Raw genomic sequence first — 2,727 nt, 5'->3', positions numbered from 1 at the left:
GGCTGCTAAGAGCCTGGCCTCACAGATGAAACAGGGCACCTGGAGACTGCTGAAGGCTGTGTGGGGGGGGGGGGCGGGGCAACAATATTTTTGTCCAAAATATACCATTTTAACCAAGTAAACAGTAGGCCACAAGTCACCGCAGCCAAACACCCATCTTGCTGACCTTTATAAGTGTCCTGAGACAATCGCCCTTGAGGCAAGCATCGAATGGCAGGTCTGGAAGGTCCTTGCAGGACAGAACAGTGCCCTCAGATCTGGCTCAGTGGGGGGAGATGCAGGGTGGCCAGGGCGCTATGAAAAACCTCCTGAACAGCCCGCATTAGCTGTAACCGAGCAAATATCTGGCCAAACAGATGAGGCTGTGGCTCCCCAAGGATGTGCACTCTGTTATAGTAGGAGCTAAAGTCCATGCTCAGATGCATCAGAAACTTGTATATCGCCTCTGTGTTGGCTGTTAGGCAGATTCCTGGGCTGGACACTTGAAGCTGTGCTGATTGGCTGAGTACCTCAGGAAAGGGGATGATGCCGTTAAAAAGTAGCAGCCATTCACCCTCTTCACGAAGCAAGGAGAAGTCCATCTCTGACACATCAGGGAAAGCAGGATACAGACCTTGCTCCACACTCCGCTGATAGCCATCAAAGAGGGTGGCGAGGCGGGCACAGTTGTACATGACAAAAGCTCCACTCTTGGTGCCTTTGGTAGAGATGCTGGTATCCTCCAGGTCCAAGGACATCTGACTTCGATGGGCTGTACTTAGCATTTCAAACTTGACTGCAGCAGAAGTGAGAGCCCCGATGATTTCACTCCAGGTCTCATCCTGAACAAAGTCAACTCCATACTTCAGCACTGAAGCTTCATGCATCTGGGACTGCCGGAGCCTAGAGTACTGGAGAGCACTCAATGGGGTAGGAGAGCCCACAACTTTCACTGGTCCGCAGACAAGGTGCTTCTGTCTGGAAGGGGCATTGACATCCAGCAGTCTCCAGAGCAGGTCTAGCTTCTGCTGTTGGAATGCTTCCTCACAGCTCACCACATGAACCACAGAGCAGGCCTCACCTCCAGCACAAGACTCAGCCTGCTGTGACTCATGGGGAGATGCCTGGGGCAGTGCCGGGCAGCCTCTTGGAGCTCACTCAGGGCTCCCAGCTGATCCTCAGTTACTAAACAGATGTCCAGGTTGGGGTCAAAGCCTTCCAGGCCTGGATGCTGCTTCAAAAACTCTTTCAAGGACACTTTGCACACCACTCCCAGGGGTAAGTCTTCAGCTGGGACAGCAGCATGATTTCTAAGAACTTCCTTCAATGCTACAGTGCACTCTGGGGCTGAGGATATCTTGGAAGCTGATGGCCAGTTGACTTTTAGCTGTTGTAGGAAATCCCTGAGCCCAGAGGCCCGTACAGCTGGAACCTGGTGAACAGTCACCCCTTGTGTTCGAAGAGCCTGTGCCAGGTGATTGGCCACCAGGATAGCTCTCAGCTGGTTTAGGCTTAAGGCATCCGGCCCTTTTGGACCATGGAGGGGAACACAGTCCAGGATGATGCTATGCTCGGATGTGGAAGAGGTGGGTTGAGGTGCCACATAGCCTTGTAGGGAGCTCAAGACCTGCTCAAAGACCATGGGCCTCTCCAGCTGGAGTGCCAACCCGGCCTGGGTCTGGGTGCATTTCTGAATGGGGGGTACACCTGGGCCCTCTAGGGCTGCAACCCCATCGAGGATGTCTTTTGGCACCTGCCCATCCCTGAATAGGGCTGCAGCTCTCCGCAAGGCGCCAGGAAGTCGTGGCTGCGCAGGTTCCGGGCACTACTTTCCTTGAACCACATGGAGCTGCCGGGGCCACAGGAGGGTGGCAGGGGGCTGCAGGGCCGCGTTCAGGGCCACCAAAGTCTCTCCAACCCCTAAGCGCCTGGTTGCCATGGAAACCGGAAAGTGGAAGAGTAATACTATTCTAGTGGGGATCTGAATCTCCCCCTCCCAGAATTAGATAAATCTAGTCAAAAAATAAATAAGAAAGAAGTGAAAAAGGTGAATAGATTACTAGAGAAGTTAGATATGATAGATGTCTGGAAAAAATTGAATGGGGATAGAAAGGAATATACCATTTTTCTCAGCAGTACATGGCACATTTTCAAAAATTGACCATATATTAGGGCACAAAAACATAGTCAAATGTAGAAAAGCAGAAATAGGAAATGCATCCTTCTCAGATCATGATTTAATAAAAATTACATGTAAGAAAGAGCCAGGGAAAAGTGGAATGAAAATCAATTGGAAACTAAATAATTTCATTCTAAAGAATGAATGGGCCAAACAACAAATCATAGAAACAATCAATAACTATATCTAAGAGAATGACAATAATGAGACAACATGCCAAAATCTATGGGATGCAGCCAAAGCAGTTCTTAGGGGAAATTTTATAGCTCTAAATGCTAACATGAATAAAAAAGAGAAAGAGGAGATTAATGAATTGGCCATGCAACTTAAAAAGCTAGAAAAAGAAAAAATTAGAAATCCCCAATTAGACGCTAAATTAGAGATCCTGAAAATTAAAGGAGAAATTAATAAGATTGAAAGCAAAAAAATTCTATAGAATTAATCAATAAAACTAACAGCTGGTTTTATGAAAAAAAAAACAACAAAATAGATAAAATATTGGTTGATTTGATTAAAAAAAAGAAAGAAGAAAACCAAATTACCAGTATCAAAAATGAAAAGGGTGATGT

The 2,727-nt window shown here is 47.3% G+C and overlaps 1 protein-coding gene across 1 annotated transcript; it reads right to left on the bottom strand.

The window, feature by feature from the left end:
* Positions 1-232: 232 nt before the first annotated feature.
* On the bottom strand, positions 233-1,918 carry LOC122736243 (DALR anticodon-binding domain-containing protein 3-like). The gene is given in 4 exon segments (XM_043978362.1): positions 233-1,100; positions 1,103-1,767; positions 1,770-1,860; positions 1,862-1,918. Coding segments are annotated over 4 exon segments (1,662 nt in total). The 3' UTR covers positions 233-251.
* Positions 1,919-2,727: the final 809 nt, after the last annotated feature.

This window comes from Dromiciops gliroides, chromosome 1, assembly GCF_019393635.1.
Source record: "Dromiciops gliroides isolate mDroGli1 chromosome 1, mDroGli1.pri, whole genome shotgun sequence".
NCBI classification, from domain to species: domain Eukaryota; kingdom Metazoa; phylum Chordata; class Mammalia; order Microbiotheria; family Microbiotheriidae; genus Dromiciops; species Dromiciops gliroides.
The sequence above is the reverse complement of the archived record's forward strand: the minus strand, read 5'-3'. Positions and strand labels throughout refer to the sequence as shown.